At 53.5% G+C, this 18,253-nt stretch overlaps 6 protein-coding genes across 6 annotated transcripts; 3 read left to right on the top strand and 3 right to left on the bottom strand.

Moving 5' to 3' along the window:
* Nucleotides 1-630: 630 nt before the first annotated feature.
* eglD (putative endoglucanase) lies at nt 631-1,665 on the bottom strand (the record flags this gene model as incomplete). The annotated part of the gene is made up of 1 exon (XM_024839923.1): nt 631-1,665. The coding sequence occupies one exon, from the start codon at nt 1,663-1,665 to the stop codon at nt 631-633; it is 1,035 nt and encodes a 344-aa protein (XP_024695689.1).
* Nucleotides 1,666-3,676: 2,011 nt separating this feature from the next.
* Nucleotides 3,677-6,498, bottom strand: P168DRAFT_231317 (Kha1p; the record flags this gene model as incomplete). Its single annotated transcript, XM_024833274.1, has 4 exons — nt 3,677-5,167; nt 5,213-5,875; nt 5,924-6,340; nt 6,391-6,498. 4 exons carry the CDS (start codon nt 6,496-6,498, stop codon nt 3,677-3,679), a joined length of 2,679 nt encoding a protein of 892 aa, XP_024695688.1.
* A 1,430-nt stretch (nt 6,499-7,928) lies between these two features.
* Nucleotides 7,929-9,905, bottom strand: P168DRAFT_264042 (cytochrome P450; the record flags this gene model as incomplete). The annotated part of the gene is made up of 7 exons (XM_024834837.1): nt 7,929-8,321; nt 8,423-8,694; nt 8,753-8,997; nt 9,050-9,201; nt 9,261-9,452; nt 9,512-9,644; nt 9,707-9,905. The coding sequence occupies 7 exons, from the start codon at nt 9,903-9,905 to the stop codon at nt 7,934-7,936; spliced, it is 1,581 nt and encodes a 526-aa protein (XP_024695687.1). The 3' UTR covers nt 7,929-7,933.
* A 937-nt stretch (nt 9,906-10,842) lies between these two features.
* On the top strand, nt 10,843-12,463 carry P168DRAFT_302087 (NAD(P)-binding protein; the record flags this gene model as incomplete). Its single annotated transcript, XM_024838619.1, has 2 exons — nt 10,843-10,876; nt 11,333-12,463. 2 exons carry the CDS (start codon nt 10,843-10,845, stop codon nt 12,292-12,294), a joined length of 996 nt encoding a protein of 331 aa, XP_024695686.1. The 3' UTR covers nt 12,295-12,463.
* A 459-nt stretch (nt 12,464-12,922) lies between these two features.
* Nucleotides 12,923-15,141, top strand: P168DRAFT_248188 (cation diffusion facilitator family transporter). Its single transcript, XM_024834109.1, has 5 exons — nt 12,923-13,372; nt 13,424-13,470; nt 13,537-13,623; nt 13,683-14,006; nt 14,061-15,141. The coding sequence occupies exons 1-5, from the start codon at nt 13,294-13,296 to the stop codon at nt 15,108-15,110; spliced, it is 1,587 nt and encodes a 528-aa protein (XP_024695685.1). The 5' UTR covers nt 12,923-13,293; the 3' UTR covers nt 15,111-15,141.
* Nucleotides 15,142-15,548: 407 nt separating this feature from the next.
* Nucleotides 15,549-17,833, top strand: P168DRAFT_324539 (putative manganese ion homeostasis (Fr)). The gene is made up of 2 exons (XM_024840852.1): nt 15,549-16,047; nt 16,112-17,833. The coding sequence occupies exons 1-2, from the start codon at nt 15,697-15,699 to the stop codon at nt 17,747-17,749; spliced, it is 1,989 nt and encodes a 662-aa protein (XP_024695684.1). The 5' UTR covers nt 15,549-15,696; the 3' UTR covers nt 17,750-17,833.
* Nucleotides 17,834-18,253: the final 420 nt, after the last annotated feature.

Below are 18,253 nucleotides of genomic sequence, written 5' to 3'. Positions count from 1 at the left end.
TCGGGTGTTTAGGAGTATCCTCAGTATAGAGCCTGACTTGTAATAGATCGCCTCATTCCGCCCCAACCGCAGATACGCCTGGACTGGAATCAAATCAGTCAATGTATCCATTCAATGTATCTATCTCAATGAGAGGAGATAGTCAATTCATGTCCTGTATTTGTTCAGTTTGGGGAAATCACCAGCAGCCTAACAAAATAACCTCGAGTCAAGCATGTTCTCATCAGGCGCAAGTGACCGAATGGCAAAATCATGGATGGGTGGTTCCTGCAGAGGATAAAGGAGAACAACTTTAATGGAATTTTCGATGGGATCCGAGCGCCTAGAGAATCAGATCCACGATCACAGCGATGTGTGAGAAGGAAAGAAGGATGGATGAATCTGCAGAATATACAACTGGTGCAGTCAGCTGACACATTCAACCAGCCATAGCAGCACCATCAGTCTACTCTACACTTATCATTCTAAGGACATACAAGGGAAGAAAAGCATCCACCAAATATCAATCCACATGGGATTCGGAAAATATATATCAAAAAATATAAATACACACACAATCCACCATCTATGGTCGGTCTAGTCACATCACCAATCTCGCACTTCCAGAGTACGCATCCAGAGGCAAGCCGTTTAAGCCTGCACACACTGGTGGTAGTACTCGTTCCACTTCTGGCACTTGAGACCACTGGCACAGCTGGCGCTGCCAGTGTAGCCGACACCGCCGCAGCGCTGGTAGATAGCGACAGCGCCGCCCTCGGCGGGAGCAGTAGTGCTGGGAGGGGCAGCGGTGGGCTTCGTGCTGGTAGCGAAGGTGGTAGGGGCGGGCGGGGCGGGGGCGTCGGTGGGAGCGGCGTCGGTGGGAGCGGGAGCAGCATCGGAGGTGGTAGGGGCGGGGGCGGCCTCAGAGCTGGAAGAGGTGGGAGCGGCAGTAGGCTTGGGGGCCTTGTCGCCGCCCGCGTCGGCGCCGTCCCAGACGGCGGGGCCGGGGATGGGGTAGTCCTTGATGTCGCTGTAGATGTCGAAGAGAACGCCCTCGTCGTTGGCCTTGTAGGCCCCGGGGATGGAGACGCCCGCGGGGAGGGTGCTAGCGCCGTCGGAGGTGACCTTGAGCTGGACGCACTCCATGTAGAACTGGGCGCCGCCCTCGCGGTTGCCCTCGTGCAGGCCGATGATCTCGGGGCGGAAGAGGTAGTCGCCGGCGGGGACGTCGGGGACGGTGACGGAGTGCTTGCCCTTGTTCTTGATGAGGGTGTCGACGGCCCAGACGCCATCGGTGTAGCCTTCTTCGGCGATCTTGACCCAGCCGTCGCCGGCGGAGCCCTTCTTGGTGGGGGCCATGTAGACCATGACGGGGCCCAGATGCGACGAGGCGATGATGTCGTCCGAGGCGTCGCGCTTGTCGTGGTGCCACTCGAAGGTGACCTTGTCGCCGGCCTTGACGGGCAGGGTCTTCGCGGCGGCCTTGTCGCCGCCGACGTTGCAGGTCATGTCCTTCGAGGTGACGTCGGTGACGGGGCTGTTGCTGGGCGGCGAGCGGATGTAGCCCTCGGCGGAGTTACCCAGGCCCTGGTCCTCATCGTTGATGAACACGGCGAAGACGGTGGTGTGGGCGTTGACCAGTTTGGCAGCCGCTGCCAGAGCGAGGAGGCCAAAGGAGGACTTCATTTTGAAGAAATGAGTGTGGGGAGAAGTTGAAAAAGAGTGTAAAGAGTGACGGAAAAGAAAGAAGAATGCTCAGCAATCCAGGCTGGTTAACAGAAAATAAAGATAGATAGTCCAGCAAAGACGGACCTGGAACAGATTTATATACTTCCCCCACCACCCGTCCGATATACATCTATCCAGAGACTCGGTTGACCGGTGTAGAGAATGCCTCGAAATGAAAGCACTGCCAAGAAAACGCGCCCATGCTAGCGGTTTCATCTAGAAAATGACATTTCTTGGCTTCGTCCACTCCCACGCGCTTCTATTTACCCGGCGATCCACAGGTGGATCTCGATCGACCTATAATCTCACCCGTTGGAGCAACGGCCAGCCTCTGTTTCACGCGACTGTTTTGTGTGCACTACCGGTTCCCTGCCCATCACTGGGATATCACAACATGTGCTCCTCCCTCTGAAACCTCTCCACCAGGTTAGCGGCTTGCAAAGTGCACCCAGACAGGAGCGACAGACTCCATTCTGCGGCGCCTCCACCGATATTCAACCGAAAGCTCCGGTCTGAAACAAGTTAGGGGACAGGAGCTTGGGTCCGGCCGGAGTATGTCGTGGTGCGCTGATTGGATCTGCATGCGCTGGTCATTTCCACCGGTCGAGGGCTATCCACCCTGGGGGGTATATCAACCAGGATGCTCCAGGAACGGGTTTGATAACCCTATATCGACCATATTAATCGTTCCATGGTGCGATAAGCCGTGTTCCAACTTCCAACAATGCCCCTGTTCTTCCCCCCCACCGGGAATTCGACCAAACTAGAGCTATCACTCAACTAGCTAATCTGTGGAAATGAAAGCGCCGGCTTCCCCTCTCGTGATATGGGTACTTTCGGTTTAAGATTCCGGATGTATCTGGACTGTCTCAGCCACGCGAGTGAGTCGACTCGGCTTAACAATCAAGTTATGAGGGGCCCGACGGGTCTGATCAATCTCGCCATGGGATGACAGTTGCCTACCGGTTCGAATGATGGCTAGATCAGGGGTGACAAGGTGGTTAGATATTTTCTTCCACATAATCAGCGAAGTAGTCCCAGCCGAAGTATGCCGCAGGACATCTTTCCGAACAAATTAGCCGATCTGTCACGCAATGAACCTAGGCCATTAGAATTCGACGTATATGCCGTGGTATGTAAACAGCGCCAACGGTCTCTGAGAGTTATACAATGGCAATCTTCCAATCCTCCAATAATCTTTGACCGGATGAGTGGTTCCACAAAGTACCGTGCTCTGTTCTCACTTGGCTCTCCCGAAAGTCTCTTCGCAACAAGATAACACGGGAATGATCACTTGAGAACTACCGAGCCACCGTCTCCCAGGATATCCCCCTGCCCACGCACTGTCCCGTTCATTAGCCAGGGGGTGGAACGACGAGGTTCTGGCCCTGGGTCTGCCCAGGCTCTAACAGGTAGTGTGGGGTTCGTATAGCCAGTAACATGGCCAAGCCCCCTTGTGTTTATGTGACATATGGTATTGATCTTCTTAGTGATGCTGACTGGTTCCTGTAGCTGTTTGGTAGGTTAGGAAGGTGAAGCCTACCCATAACAGGGGTACTTCTCGCCGGATCGGCATTCGAGAGCAGTTTCTCTTTGGTAGAGAACAGGGACCCTTCTGGGTGGCTGATAGGTAGAAGTATACTGCGGAAAATTTTGCAGTTTGTATTGGTTTCAGCATACTGCTTGCTGTCTTTTACGGTCGATGTCATGTTCTCCGTGGTCGTAGGTTGCCATCGGCCCCTTTGTAGACAGAGAGAGTCGTCATGTCGAGATGCTTCTTCTCTGCCTGGATGCAAGTATTCTCTGCTGGCTATGATATCTCAGTTCGCTTCCTATCTCGCCTTTTCAGTTTGAAAATGTTTGAAGATGGTTAGATGATGAATATATCCAATGCTCACTCATTCTGTGGCTGTCGCTGGTAGACTAATTATCCAAACACATGAGTCATCACCGTTACTTGTCGATAAATCTATCGATCCTCGCCTGGCTGCCCAGCCTGTAGAACCAAAATATTACCAACGATCCGATTCTCCGTCTGCACCATCGCCTGTGCCATCGCGCCCAACGCCTGTCCCGTAATCGCGCCAATCTCCTCCTGCGAACCCTGTCCCGACGCTCCATTGACCCGATTATTCCGGCGGCCCACGACCACCAGGTTTCCAGCTTTGTGGGGAGACTGGCCGAGTTCGTCTTTTACGGTAGTAGTGGTGAACTTGACGACGTCGGTGTCGGATGTGGTGGGCGCCACACGCTTAAAGACGACGCGAGACGCAAGGAGTTCCGGCAGCGAATCCCGCAGGGTCGTGAAGAATGTGGCATCAGACGACTCGACCTCTGCGGTGGCTATAACACCTTGTGTTGCGGATGACTTGGGGCTTTCTTTGCTGCCATCGCTTGGTCCGGATGTGGAATCGATGGATGACGGTCGCTGACGGGCTACGTCTATATGAACGATAGTGGCTGTTACCTGGTCGTTTTGTGCGAGTTGCAGCACGAAGCGCAATGCGTAACGGTCATCCTCGCCGCCTAGGAAGGGTAGCACGATGTGATGCGACCGTGCGGCGGCAGGGGGGCGGTCCCAGACGGAGCTGCGCACACTCATGGCGCTGATGGATCGCTTGCCGGCGAGTGTGGGGCGGCGGGTGTATGTGCTGCGCTCGATGAGGACACCGACGTTACACGTTGTCTGGTTCAGAACGTTGGACGCAAATTCAGTGTATGGTCCGTTGGCAAATCTGCTGGCTTCGTTGATGCCCAGCCCGCTCTGGTGCTCGCTCATCGTGCCAGTTTCGCTCCATGGGAGCAGTAGCAGGTCGGTTGATTCTTCCCGTGCCATGCCTACAACCGTGTCTGCGTACGAGTACTCGGGGATGACGGCCACCCCCGCGATAATCGAAATGTCGTGCCACTGCCCAAAGGCTCGGAACGTGTTGACGACGGGGTCCCACAGCGTGTATTCGTCAATCTCCGACACCTTCATCACGCTCGAGTCGCGATCCGTCAATTCCATCAATCGCACGCCGTGCACCTGCAAGGCGGGCTCTGCCTCCGCCTGCACCGCAACCGACTCTTCCGCATCGGGACTGGGTGACAACGTCTGCTTCTTCTCGGGATGAACTTTGGGGGTGGGTGGCTGGTCGAGGCGGCTGGGTCCCAGCAGCGCAGCCAGGGTGCAGATGCTGGACAGGCCGTCGAGTCGCAGGTACACGAGCAATTTCCGCGCGGCATTCGTTTTCAGTTGGTCTTTGGCCGCGGTGACGCTATTGTTGCGTGAGTCGCTTTGAAGGGGGTTGCCGTCCCAGTCAATTTCCCCGCGACGCCATCGTTCGACTTTGATCTGGTACCATTTCGGATACAGAGCGACCGTCAACGGAGTGGTTGCGAACGTGGTTACAAGGGCCATGACGACGAACATGGTGAATGTCCGCGTGCTCAGAATCTTGGCTTGCAGTCCAATGTTCTGCTCCGGTTAGCTGTGCCATATCGACCGGGGTGGAAGGCGTACCAAAACAATAAGCTCGACTAAACCCTTGCAACTCATCAACACCCCTATGGCAAAGCTCTCCCGCCAAAGCAGCCCACACAGTCGCGACGCAGCCGCACCGCCGGCGACCTTGGCAATAAAGGCAATCGCGATCACCCCCACAACGTAGCCCCACACGTGGCCGCTGTCCAGCAGTCCCAGGTTGGTTTGCAACCCCGAAAGCGTGAAATAAAGTGGTAAGAACAAGGCCGCTACGAGGTCTTCGATCTTTTCAGTCAATTTGATGGCGAAGCCTCCCTCGTGCGGGCACAGCAGACCAATCAGGAAACCGCCAAAAATGGCGTGGACGCCGATGACTTGGGTGAAGAATGCCGAGGCGAGTGCGATCATCAATGTCAGCGCCACGACGGATTGGCTAGGCCCCTTCTGCAAGCTTCCCGTCCTCTGCAGGAAGCGCAAGAAAACCGGGCGGAAAATGAACGACAGAAATAATACGTAGCCGACACAGACCAAGAACACCCACAGGGCTGTCAGTCCGGTTCCCGCGTTCACCAGAGCCACGCAGAGGGCTAGGAGCACCCATCCCACGACGTCATTGCCCACGCCTGCGGACAGCACGATGACTCCGACATTGGTACTCAGAAGCTTGAGCTCGGTCAATATGCGGCAGAGCACGGGAAACGCCTACGGAAGGTCAGCTCCGACCACAACGGTCCAGGGAACAATACCTACCGTGATAGCCATGGCGATACCAATGAACAGCAGGTAGGTGCCAAAATTGATCGGAACCGTGTCGGGTTCATTGCGAAAGGAGTTGTAAAGACCGTAGGAGATGGCGCAGCCCAAACCAAACGGTAAGACCATTCCCGCGGCGGAGACGCTGACCGCCACGCGCCAATTACTGACCAAAAAGCGCAGGTCCGTCTCGAGGCCGACCAGGAACAGAAATAGGACCAGCCCCAGATTGGCCACGAGATTCAGGTTCGGAAGTGATTCCGTGGGGAAGATCGCTTCGGTAAAGCCGGGAATGCGGCCAAATACAGAGGGACCCAACAGCACGCCTGCGATGACCTCTGCGATGACTCGCGGCTGACGGATCTTTGAGAGGGGCCAGTGCAGCAACCGGCAGAAGACAATGATGATGGAGGCCTATCGATGTTGGAATTTCCGCTACCACCACATTGAGCAGGGAATTATACCTGGATGATAAATATGACGATGGGGTTTTTGGGATCGTATTCTGACGGATTACCTCCCTCGAGGATGCCGCCTTGAGGAGCAACGGCACGAGAATCGGAGGACGACATGATGGCAGCTTACCGTGATGGCCACCTCGCCGGACTATCCGGCCGTAGATAGTGAGATGAAGCAGTTGTAGCCACGAGAACAGAACGGTAGATATCCGTCTGCGAAGAAGATACGAGATGGATAGGGGAAGAAAGACAAAGAAAAGCGATGGCGCAGAAGGATGCTAGTAGGAAACGTGACCGGCGACGTCGTGGTCGAAAACGGCCTAGTGCGGTTGGTCCCACGTGGAGAATCCGGAGGATAAAATAGTTGATGTGCACAGGTGCGACTGCTGTAGAATGTTAGTGATTGTTTATAGAACTCACTTGAAATTTGATCATCGAGCAAAATCACAAATTTCCAATATCAGTTGTAGACATATCCTATCTCAGCGTTGATCAAATCCAAGCTACCATCACTTGGCGATGCTCTCCCAGATGCCAAGCCGTCACTCCAGACCCATGACTCCACCCCGTGATCGACTCCACCAAGTTTATTGTTTGTACGGGGTATATCGACCTCAAGCTCAGAAACGAAATTCTACCGTTTTGAGTTCGACTATCCCACCATGGCAGAGTTAGACCTGTCCAGGTCCAAACGCCCGCATTCTCGTATTCCGGCAGCCACTTATTGGATGAACGGTGGTAGCCGCGACTATATCTCTCATATATTGAATCAGACCAGCGCTGTCATATGCCAAGTCTTTACGGTGTATGGTGTAAAGTGGTTGCCCCATGGCGTCATACTGCTTATGTTCATGACCAGTCATATTCACGCTACCGCGATAAGCTGTTGGTGAATTCTGGTGGTATAGGACTACTCCGTACCTCTTAGGGTGTTTTACCAGGAAGCTTGCACCACTGGGTTGTACTAGTAGCCTCTGGTAATCATGTAGTAAACGGAGCTACTAATAACAATCACATCAAGTATACCTCATAAGTATAAAAAAGGACATAGAATATGATAATCAAATAGTATCAATATATAAGCCTAGCCGAAATGAAAACTGAGCTACAGCCACGTTCCTGCGTTTGCCTCCAGAGGGGTTGGAGGTACTGAGGTAGGTTCCCCCCGCTTTCCCCTCTCAGGTAGTATCTCAGCCTTGCCCTAGTCTTGTCCCATCGCAATCCAGATACACCGTTGTCTAGCACATTCGCTCTGTGGGTTACATGTCAGACTTAAACCCAGTGAAAAAGGAAAAGCAAATTTCTTCATAACTCTACACTATTGTGCTACTACTCATTCCCACCGAGGGCAGACAAACACTTGGCTAACCATATCAAAAATCTCAATTGCTAACCTCCCGCCAAATCTAACCCAAAATCTTCATACAAAGTCATAATCACATCCCAGCCTCACCACAACCATCACAGTCAAGTATCCAAAATACAGCACAGCACCCAAGCTGTGCACCATACCACCTCCAACCCCTTCACCACCCCACCTCACCCAGAACTACGCCTTGAAATCAATCCCATCAATCTCCTTCGCATGACTCTCCTCCCAAGGCGCCTCTACCTCGACCGCCCGAATAAGCGCCTCATGCGCCTCACTCCGCGGCGTAATCTCGTACTTATACGGCGCAGGATGGCTCACCACACCGGTCGTAAAGTCAGGCTTCCCGATGTCTTCTGCCGTCGCGATATTAAACACAGCTAGGGATTGTGCGATGCTCAAGAAAACGGTATTGTCGGCCAGCAGGCGGCCGGGACAGATGCGGCGGCCGAAGCCGAAGGCGATCGTGTGTGGGTCCAGCTCGGGGGTGTGTGTCTCGGTGGCGAGGAAGCGGTCGGGGTTGAAGGCTTCCGGGTTGGCGTATACTGAGGGGTCGTGGAACATTTCCCTGTTTGGTTTGTTATGGTTAATTTTTGTCGTTGGGGGGTGGGGGAAGATGTGGGTCTTTGGAAGAGAGGATAAGGTATGTAGGGCTGATTGGATGCATACCAGATGTTGGGCAGGACGATCGACCCCTTCGGGATGCGATAGCCTTCGTAGACATCGTCTTCGGTCGTCATGTGGGGAAGCCCGATCGGGCCGACAGGGTGCCAGCGGAGCGTCTCTTTGACGACAGCGTCGATATAAGGGAGATTTTCGCGGTCAGCGAAAGAGGGCAGCTTGTTCGGGCCGAGGACGCGGTCGATCTCCTTTTGGGCCTTGCGCTGAACATCCGGGTTGAGCGCCATAGCGAGGAAGAAGCATGACAGAGAGGAGACCGTCTACGCAAATGTTTAGTGAGTAAGTAGGCACACCGAGAGGCTAGGAATATTGGCCTACCGTGTCTGCGCCTCCGGTGTACAGAGATCCCGCTGACCACTTCGCTAATAGTTCGTCGTCGGCCGTCCACTTGTGCGCCCCTTCTTCTACCAGGCTAGCGAGATACGACGGCGGGTAGCTGCCCTGTCGCATTTGTTGCCGGACGAAGATGTAGGGTTTCTCGATGGTTTCGATGAGTGTTTTTCTCCATGCGTTGGCAATCTTCTTGAAGCCCATGCCAGGGAGCCATGCCGGGAGATTCTTAACTGGTCGGTGTCAGCAACCTAACCCAAGACAAGCACTGCAAGGACATCTTACGAAATGGAACAGTATCAACGATCCACTTCCCCGGCGCAGCAGCCAAAGAAAAATCCTCCATCGCGTCATTGACAAGAGTGACGAGAGGGTCGCTCCCGTGCGGCTCGATGTTGTAGCCGTACGCAATCTTCAGAATGACAGCTCCGGCCTCCCTGCATCCACTCGTCAACATTTCGCACTCAATAGTTCGCAGAGCAAGAGTCAAACCTACGTCCGAAGATGCTGCACCAAATCGTGCGGCTTATCCAAAACCCGCAGCAAAAACCGCCTTACCTCAACGTCCTGCAACGAATTGAAGCGCGCAGCAAGCGGCTTTGTTCCAAACGCCTTGTGGATCGCTTTGCGATAAGCGCGGAACCGGTCCGAGTACGCCTGCATGGCGACGGCATTATCCCAACCCACCCTGTCGCTCTTGTCAGCCTGGCATTTTTTACTTGTGCGCGAGTCACGGTGTCTACGCACATTTCTCCGGCGAACGTCATACGCGGGCGCGACGAGTTGATCGACGAGCGCTTCTCCATCAAATCGAAGGCCATCTGACGATCATTGACCATGATGATCGTCTGGCCGAGGATGGTTACCGAGCTGATCGGACCTACATATCATTGATTATCCACGGTTAGCACCACCCAAGAGGTCGGAGGGTGGACGGCGCACCATAAAGCTTCTTGAACCCCGCCCAGTACTCCCAGTCTTTCTGCCCCGGGGGTGGCAGATCCGCCAGATTCCCGATAATGGGCTTTCCCTTGGGGCCTGGCGGGAGCGGGGCCAGGGCCCGTTTAGGGAACAACGCGAGTTTCAAGACATAGAGGACAGCAACGCCCACGAGGGTGCTGACAAGGAAAGACAGCCCCATGACGACTAATCTAGTTGCAGAGGTTCAAATTCGTACGACTATCTCAATCGCACCGGAGGGGGGCGCCCTTCTTTTTTATCCACACCCTGACCGGCCTAATCGCGTCAGGTTTGAATTCCCGGTCCCCACATGGGGTTGGTGACTAGGTCGCTGTTGGTGCGCTATCCGTTCAAACCGAGGCTACTGTGGTAGTTATTTTAGTACAGGGTAGTTCCGTGTCTGTTGTTTAGTAGTTAGTAGTACCCTTGACTAGCGGAACTGCGATATTCAATGTGGCTGGCTGGTCGGTGTTCCGACACAAGCAGTGATGCCCTATCGCGGGTGGCCTAGGGCTGTCATGAAACGATTATCGACGGTTTTTCCATTGACAGTCTGCTGCAGGATGCGCTACGAATATGCATGTATGAAATCTTGGGATTTGGGGATCAGTAGTCTTTCTGTATTTCGTTCCCAGAAACGTGTCCACTCCTGACATTTCCGGTCATGTCCTCTGGTCGGCAAGCGGACGCATCGAAGTCGAATATCCCTACAATGAATGGCTCCCTCGAGCAAATATCTATCTACCTACCTACTTGCCATGACTGCGCAAAGGCCATTTTTCAGAATTTGTCGGGCCGTCTATCTCAAAGCACACGACCCACTTTGGAAGAGAAAAAAGAAAGACATCCAACCTAAAAATCCTGGTCTTTTTTTCAGCTGGCATGCTTCCTCCTTATTTCGGCAATGATCGCCGCCGTTGAAGCTATCTTGATATCGACAAAATAATTGCGATTGTTATGCTTGCGTTTTTCCTCATTTGGCAGTTTGCCCAGCAACTCTAAATTTCGTAAATTGAGAAGGCAATAAAGAGTTCATGTATGGCAACCCAGGAGCTATATATATACTAGAACGAATAGGGTTGTTTTATGCATGATTCCAGAGCACACGCTAATCATCAATGAACTGCCAGGGCTTGACGCCATCTTGGCAAGGTACGCTTATTCCCTAGTCAGATGGCAGAGGGGGGGGGGTGGTCAGTACTCTATCATCAATTCTGATATTGATTGTATACTTGGTACTATAGCTAATCTCAACTTAAGATAGGGAATCCTTTTGGTTAAAAACAATCCTTCTTTGGTGACCAAACGTCCACACTCTCCATTCTTCATAGTAGAGTTTTTCAGTAGATAGGCCGACGAAGCCCAAAACGATCATATCAAGATCTTGTTTGTGGCCGCATCGTAATAGCCGCTGTTTGTGCGACGTCAACCCACCCCAAACATCCATTCCAAGATAATGTATCACATTCTTCCCCTATATTCTACATACCTGGCTTCACGATCTGAGCAAACAACAAAGATATATTTCCTTAAAACAACCCCCAACACCCAGCCCCCTTTCAAACCCACCCCAATGCCACAACACTCACAATGACATTCAACGCCCAGCTCGACATCCCCGCCCTCACGGACAAAGTCATTCTCGTAACAGGCGCCAACGAAGGCCTAGGCAAGCAAACCGTGCTCGACCTCGCCCAACACGGCCCGCAAAGATCTACCTCGCCGCGCGCTCCCTCCCCAAAGCCGAAGCAGCCCTAAAAGAGATCCAATCGAAGGCCGGATCCAACTGCGCGCCCATCGCCCTCCTCCATCTCGACCTCGCTTCCCTGGACTCTGTCGCCCGCGCCGCAGAGAAGATCAAAGCGCAGGAGTCGCGGCTCGATATCCTCATCGCCAATGCAGGCGTTCTAGGCGCAGAAGGCACCACTAAGGACGGATACGAGATCCAGTTCGGCGTGAACCATCTCGGACATGCGCTGCTTATCCGGCTTCTACTACCACTATTGATGCACACTGCGCAGCGCGATGATGTGGCTGTGGGTGAAACGCGCGTGGTGATCGTCGGCTCCTTCGCGGAGAAATTCGCTGCCCCTGCAGACGTGATTTACCCGTTTGAGGAGCTGGAGCGCGGCGGGGCGCCGTCGATGATGGGCATTATGGCGAGGTATGGGCTGAGCAAGCTAGCGAATGTGCACTATGCGGCGCAGCTAGCGCGGCATTACCCTGAGGGGGAGTCTGGGGTGAGGTTCGTGGCCCTGCATCCTGGAGCTGTTAGGACGAATCTTGGGGAGCTGTTGAAGACGTGGCCGAGGGTGCAGAGCGTGTTGCGTAGGTTGATGGGCTTGTTTGTTGGGATGGTTTCGGTGGAAGAGGGCGTTTGGGGACAGCTTTGGGCGGCGACTTGGCCGGTTGGGAGGGTGGATGGGATCGGTGAGCCTCGGTCTGGGGTGTTTTATCATCCTGTTGGGGTGGAGGGGGGGGGGACGCCGTTGGCTTATGATGAGGGGAAGGCGGCGGAGCTGTGGGAGTGGACGGAGAACACCTTGAAGGGGTATTTGGAGGGTGCATAACGAGATATAGGGGATTTAGAGGCTCGCGGGAATGGAAAGGTACTATAGAGCCCGGTCCTGGGGGCATCGGGCTTACTTCTCTGGCATCCTTGTTTGGTGTCGATATGGACAGGCGAGTGAGGATACCATCTAGATATGCTCTAATGTGATCAGAATATATACAGATATGTTTCGTAAGATGTCCTATAGTACCAGCGGAGAGAACGGGTCCATATAATAAGTCTAACACATGTCAATTATGCTCTAGTAATAACCAACTACGACTAAAACCATCCACTGTTTAGCCTGTTTGTTGAATATATATCAAGAACACAAGGAAGATCGCTGTCCATGCCTCAACTATGGTAGCCTAAGTAATTGATTCAATGTAATATTTCTGATTTCTTTTGTTTGATCTTCGCATTTTAGTTTAGTTTGTACTAATTTATTTGTTGTGATCTTTCTTCTTTCATAGTTAGCTATTAGCCTCTCACAATGGTCTTGGCTGACGCTGCAGCTGCATCCGGTAATCATAGTAAGCGGCAGTAACCACTTTGACCTTTGCCACTATCACTGGCTCCTGCACATATGAAAGACTTGTGAAACTCTTGAAACGTACGTAACAAGCACTAAAAAGTAAAGCACTTGAGACATGATCTGATTAATGGACCTTGGAAAGCCGAAGATCCAAGAAGGATAAAGAAGATCGTCCGGGTAGAGATTCACCGCGTTGCCTGATCCCAGCCTAGCCTGCCTTCTTTTTCTTTCTGCCGGCCTTGGCACGGTCATCCATCCCATTTTATTATCGATCCTGCATTCCCCTCCTTCCATAACTCTTCGGGCATTCCTCTCTTCGTCATTTCGCCCGTTGTACGGATTTCATCTCTCCTATTGCCTGTACACTCTTGTCGCGGGTTCGGACTGTCCGTGATCTCGACTGTTGAAAAAGCCCGGCATACCCTTATCGTTCTTTTTTCGCGGAGGCTCGCGCTCGGTGGCGCGCCGCAGACTTGACCGACGATGGGTCTCTCAAAAACTAACAGGATTCTCATCCTGTTGGTGATCGATACTGCATTTTTTCTCCTAGAATTGATTGCTGGTTGGTTATACAGTTCATCGCTATAACTATGACTCGCTGACCGTTGCATAGGTTATTCCGTCCATTCGTTGGCCCTTGTTGCGGATTCCTTTCACATGGTAAGCTTGGTCCCTGTCCCTCCCGTTCCTGGCTGCAAGAACCTCCCTCTAACCCACCCCTGATAGCTCAACGATGTCCTCTCCCTCCTTGTTGGTTTATGGGCCGTCAAAGTCGCCAACCGTGAAACAACCTCACAAGTGTACACATATGGGGTAAGCATCGACTCCGCCCTCGCAGCTGGGATCGCAACTGACCGCGGATCTCTCGCTAGTGGCAACGCGCGGAAACATTGGGTGCTCTGGTGAACGGTGTCTTCTTGTTGGCGTTGTGTGTCTCGATCTTCCTGGAGGCGGTTCAGCGCTTGTTCGAGCCTCAGGAAGTGAAGAATCCCCGGTTCGTCTGTATTGTCGGCTGCCTGGGTTTGCTGTCCAACATCGTTGGCCTGGTCCTATTTCACGATCACTCTCATGGCCATGGCCACAGCCACGGACATGGGGAGATCGAGGAGGCAATCAGCGATGAGGATACCGCGGAGCAGGGTTTCGCCTCCCCTCAGCCGACAACCCCGGCGAATAAGCGTAAATCCATTGCCAATGTGAGACCACCCATCCACACAACTTCCGGTGAAGTGTCTGACTCTTTCAATAAGCCCGAGGGTATCGCCGCATCCGAATCTTCAACCTCCCCTGCCCATCGGATCCGGTCCTCGGACGGACGGACGCGTGGTCGCCGATACAGCACCGCGACCAGCCGAGGATTCGGCGTGGAGGATATCCAAGTGCACCCGGCGACCTTGCGCCAGGAGATCATTGCCGCTAGCCGTAACAATCGTTTCATTGGCGAAGAATATGATTCGGACCTTGACCAGCCAGAGGACGAGTTGGATGGGGCAAAACCGACGGAGCGGTCTGGTCTGCTGCGGCACAAGGATCGGGCAGCCAACTATACCGATGAGAGCGATGACACGGTGCTGAGGTCGGAGGAAGCTACCGAGGATGATATCCACAAGTTTCACAACCACGCGCAGCCGAAACCGAAAGGGCACAAGCACGGGCACTCACACGACCTCAACATGCGTGGAGTCTTCCTGCATGTCATGGGTGATGCCCTGGGGAACATCGGGGTGATCGCCTCAGCGCTCATTATTTGGCTGACCGACTACTCGTGGCGATTCTACGTGGATCCGGGCATCTCGCTTGTGATCACCATGATCATCCTCGCCTCCGCCATTCCGCTCTGCAAAGCCGCATCGCGCATTCTTCTCCAAGCCGCGCCTTCCGGATTGAGCATCGACCACATCAAAGAAGACATCGAGGGATTGCCTGGTGTCCTTGGCTCACACCATCTGCACGTCTGGCAGTTAAGCGATACCAAGATTGTCGCTTCTATCCATATCCAAGTGGACACTGAGATCAAGGGAGAAGGGTCTGAGCGATACATGCGCCTGGCGAGACAAGTGCGCAATTGCCTCCATGCGTACGGAATTCATTCCTCCACGATCCAGCCCGAATTCGCCCCCGACAGCGACGCCGAAGACAACAACCCCGCTTCGTCTCACGTCAGCAACAGTGGTTCCCCGGCGCCCAAGCAGCCGAGCCGAGCCGCTAGCATCCGCGACGCGGACCCCCAGGCGTGCCTCCTGGAGTGTGGAGATGAATGCGCGCGCGGAGGACAATGCTGTCCTAAGAAACCGACTTAGTTCATACCCCTATCTTTTCCCCATTGATCGGTCGTTCCTCAAAGCACTATCTCGACTATCATCCCATTCATACCCCTCCTATTGTATTATTTAACCTATCTCTTCTGCGACATGATACGCGTTCTAGATGATGGCCTCCTAATAATGGTTCATGATGCATCGCATGACATTCGGTCGGTGGGCTTGGGCGTTACCTATTTTTTTTTGTTGGCATATGTAGTCCAATCCATTGCATGATTTCATAAATCAAACTCGTAAACGTTATCCTGTACGGAGTAAAGACGGACAGTATCCCATGTCACCCGTAGTGGACACCTCAGGCAACAGCCAAGATAACACCACGTGATTACTCCGCGGATCGCCTCAGGTGAATCCACTAGACTAGGGGCGGTCGATCTGCTCCCTGCCCAGCAGGGGCTGAACTATGCTGACGTTCCTGTTTTTCCCCGACAATTCCTCGCTCGTGCCAATCGTTTTGGAGCCTTGCTCCTGTCAACCACCCTCTCCTGCATGATACCTCCCTTGCGTTGTCTGTTCCGCTCCATTTGAACGCCGTCCGCAATGCCGCGGAGGCCATAGCAGCACCATGCCGAGTTACTCGTACCCTCACACCGCCGGTGCCAATCCGTACCACCCCCGCCACCGCGATTCCTTCACCGAGCCTACGACCTGGGAGTCTTTAAGAGAGATGCTTCCGCTGTGGGCTACGCAGTGGATTATTGATCTGCACGCTTATCGGACCCGATTTACTGCGACCGGAGAAGAAGGGGTTAGGAGTCGCGCGGCCATGAACTCGTCATTCCGGGCGCTGCCTGGTCGTTTGTTTACTATTGTGAATGCGCTGGTTGTTTTGTGGCTTTTCACGCTGTGGTGGGGTGAGCGGACGGTCTTCCAGGAGAGCCTTGAGTCGTGCGAGTGGGGGAATTGGGAGCAGTGGGTGAGTGATTCCTTGTCAGACGAATCTATACACCGATCTCGACTAACGGATGGTTTTTGGTCAGCCTCAAGATGCCACGCCGCACCATGTCGCCTTCGTCGCCGATCCGCAGCTCGTCGACCCGCATACCTACCCCGGCCGTCCGTGGCCTCTGTCGACGCTGACCGTCAAGTTCACGGACCAGTATCTTCGGCGGTCGTTTTCCTTGATTTCGAGTCGCCTGGGTCCCGACTCGGTGTTGTTCCTGGGTGATTTGTTCGATGGTGGTCGGGAGTGGGCTACGGAGACCACCTCCAGCCCCGAAGAGCGGTACAAGAAATACAAAGATGGGTTCTGGAAAGGTGAATTCCATCGCTTTATGCGCATCTTCGCCCCCCAGTTCAATGAGGGTGACGCGGTGTCCAAGGACCCGCTAGGTCACACGATGATGGCTAGTTTACCTGGCAACCATGATCTGGGGTTTGGCACTGGCGTTCAGGTACCCGTTCGCGATCGTTTCCAGGCCTTTTTTGGTAAGGGGAACCGTGTGGATGTCATTGGAAACCATACGTTCGTCTCCGTCGACAGTGTGTCTTTGAGTGCCATGGATCAGCCGGACCCGGTGACAGGGAGTATGGGTGTCGGATCGGGAGACGGCGAGCAACCGAACGCGCAGATCTGGAAAGAAGCGGAAGATTTCCTGAATAACATGGGCATTCATCGAGGCAGGGCAGAGGCAGAGAGATTGCGCCTGATGCGGAACGACAGCGAAGGCATCCTATTCGACCACCGCGTCGTTGATAACATCGCCACGCCCACCGTCCGTCAACACTCCAAGAAAGAGATTGCCGGCCTCCCCGCCATCCTCCTCACCCACGTTCCCTTATACCGCGAACCCGGCACACCCTGTGGGCCCTTGCGCGAGCACTACCCACCCTCCGAGCCGGGTCTAGAAAAAGACGACCGGAACGCACTCACCATCGCCGGCGGCTACCAGTACCAGAATGTGCTGACACCAGCAATCACAAAAGACATCGTCACCAAAGTCGGACCCAACCTCGTACACGTATACTCCGGCGACGACCACGACTACTGCGAAGTCGCACACCGCGAGTTCAGCGGATCGCCCAAAGAAATCACAGTCAAAAGTATCTCCTGGGCGATGGGCGTGCGCAAACCAGGAGTAGTCCTCACCAGCCTCTGGAACCCCATCGACCCCGAAACAGGGAAACCCACCACCGACCGCGCCGGTCCCGCAACAGTGCAAAACCATCTCTGTCTACTCCCCGACCAGCTCACCATCTTCATCAACTACGGCCTCCTCTTCGCATTCACCCTTATCATCCTCCTCCTCCGCGCCGCTATCCTCGGCCTCCGTCCGCCCCAATCGGACCCCAACTCCAGCCCCATCCTCCCCCTACAAGAACAACCTCCCCGCCAAACATTGCACTCCAAGTCACCCTCAACCAGTACATCCAGCTCGACCTTCGCCCCCGGCGGTCTAGCCAGCCGCGCCATGAACACCAACCCCCGCCTCTTTGATCAATCCTACAACGGCGACACTGACGCTGACACGTATAACTCCAAATGGAAAGGCGTGCACTCGTCGCGCCATCGCCAAAAACCGGGTCTGTCTCTTGTTAAGGATGTTATGGTTGAGTCGGTGATGGGCGTGGCGAAGATTGTTTTACCGGTTTATTTCTTTTTGATTTGGCGGTGGTAAATTTAGCGGGTTATATGCATATATGTATAGGACCGGATGGTCGGATTTAGATTAGTTATGTTTGCAGTGCATTGAATAATGGAGTTTTTGGTTCTGCTTGTTGGTTATAGATTTATGAATGTTGTTTCATCTTTGTTCTAGTATCTATGGATACAACCCCAATTCACATCGACCAACATGTAGGGTATTCTCAGGATGCATGGACATACAAAGTGAAGGAAGGAGTCCTCACACAGTAGAAAATCAATGATTGTTGGGCCAATGTAAAAGAATAAGTAACCAAACAAATAAATACATGGATTCATAAACAGCCCTAATCACTACACACTAAACTTGCTTTACCAGGAAGAGAACAATAACATGATACCTCCATTCTGCCCGTTAAGTCTAAATATCATATAACAGTGAGTCTGCTACTCTTAAGCCTCAAAAATCCCAGCTCGCCAGTCATTTCCCGACAAGCCCACCCTTGACAGGTCGCAGACCAGCCAATCTACCACACCT

This window comes from Aspergillus campestris, assembly GCF_002847485.1.
Source record: "Aspergillus campestris IBT 28561 chromosome Unknown P168scaffold_2, whole genome shotgun sequence".
Classification (NCBI taxonomy): Eukaryota; Fungi; Ascomycota; class Eurotiomycetes; order Eurotiales; family Aspergillaceae; genus Aspergillus; species Aspergillus campestris.
The sequence above is the reverse complement of the archived record's forward strand: the minus strand, read 5'-3'. Positions and strand labels throughout refer to the sequence as shown.